At 64.2% G+C, this 988-nt stretch overlaps 1 protein-coding gene across 2 annotated transcripts in view; it reads left to right on the top strand.

Annotated features, from left to right (window-relative positions):
* Positions 1-257: 257 nt before the first annotated feature.
* The window catches only part of LOC104996465 (C-type lectin domain family 18 member A-like), a 12,346-nt gene continuing 11,615 nt past the window's right edge, over positions 258-988 (top strand). The window contains exons 1-2 of one of the 2 annotated variants that reach the window (XM_010850729.1): positions 258-285; positions 455-690. In XM_010850729.1, the coding sequence (XP_010849031.1) occupies positions 552-690 (139 nt within the window). In that variant the 5' untranslated portion in view covers positions 258-285; positions 455-551. The other variant, XM_010850728.1, reaches the window with a different exon arrangement.

Below are 988 nucleotides of genomic sequence, written 5' to 3'. Positions count from 1 at the left end.
GGGACGAGCTTCCCAAGAAAGGAAAGAACTCCCCTGGGGTCTTGCCCAGTTCCTGCCTGCCCATAGGGTACGAGGCCCTAGCCTCCTTGGGCCAGGGGCTGGGAAGAGAAGCTGCTGATGAGCCTGGAGGACACTATTCCAGCCTGGGCATTGCTATTATTCGTTAATCTGCAGCCCTGGAATGTCTGCAGGCCAATCAGCAGTGTCTTCGAGGGCTCCCCGAGGGCTCCAATAATCCTGCAATGATTAGCAAGGGCCACGGGGTCACTGCGAACCACTCAGTAGGTTGGTCGACTGGCTGTTGGCGGGCGGGCAGGCGGGCAGGCGGGCAGGCCCACGGCCAGGGGAGGGAGGGCGCCCCGGGATGGGAGCTGTCTGCCTCCTTCCATGCCAGCGCTGACAACGGGGGCTGTCCAGACACCGATTACTCAGCAGCCTCCCCTTTGTCTGCCAGCCCCGTGCTACTCCTCAAGATCGTGAATAGCTCTGTCCATTCTGGGAAGTGAGCTGGACTGCTGAGCCAGGCAGAGCCCAGAGCCACCACCAGGCCCATGCTGAGGCTGGAGCCCTCGCACAGGCCTGAAGGCCACCGGCCTGGCCTCCTGCCCTTGCTCCTAGCTCTCCTTGGCACAACGTGGGCAGGGGTGCAGCCACTCCAGCTGCAGGAGCAGCAGGTTCCAATGCCTGAAGGTAAGGGGGCCACGGGGTGAGGGAAACTTGGAGATGCTCTGAGGGTCCTGGGGGCTTCCAGGAGCCAGTTCCCAGGCCTGAGCCCAGGCAGGCTGGTGCAGTTGAAAGAGCCACCCCGGAACATTCCGGGGGCCTGAGAGGGGTGCTGGAGGATGGAGCTGGGGCAGGAGAATGAAGGGGCATGGGCCCCAAGGTCGGGGGGAGGAAGAACAAGGAGGTGCCCTGCAAGCGGCAGGGGAGACTGGCTAAGAGGAGCCCCAGGCAGAGGGGCTGCCGGGACCCCAGGCTGCGGCCCTCC

The sequence above is a fragment of the Bison bison genome, unplaced genomic scaffold (genome assembly GCF_000754665.1).
Source record: "Bison bison bison isolate TAMUID 2011002044 unplaced genomic scaffold, Bison_UMD1.0 scf7180017864295, whole genome shotgun sequence".
Taxonomy (NCBI): Eukaryota; Metazoa; Chordata; class Mammalia; order Artiodactyla; family Bovidae; genus Bison; species Bison bison.
Note: the sequence above shows the minus strand (reverse complement) of the source record. Positions and strands in the feature narration are given on the sequence as shown.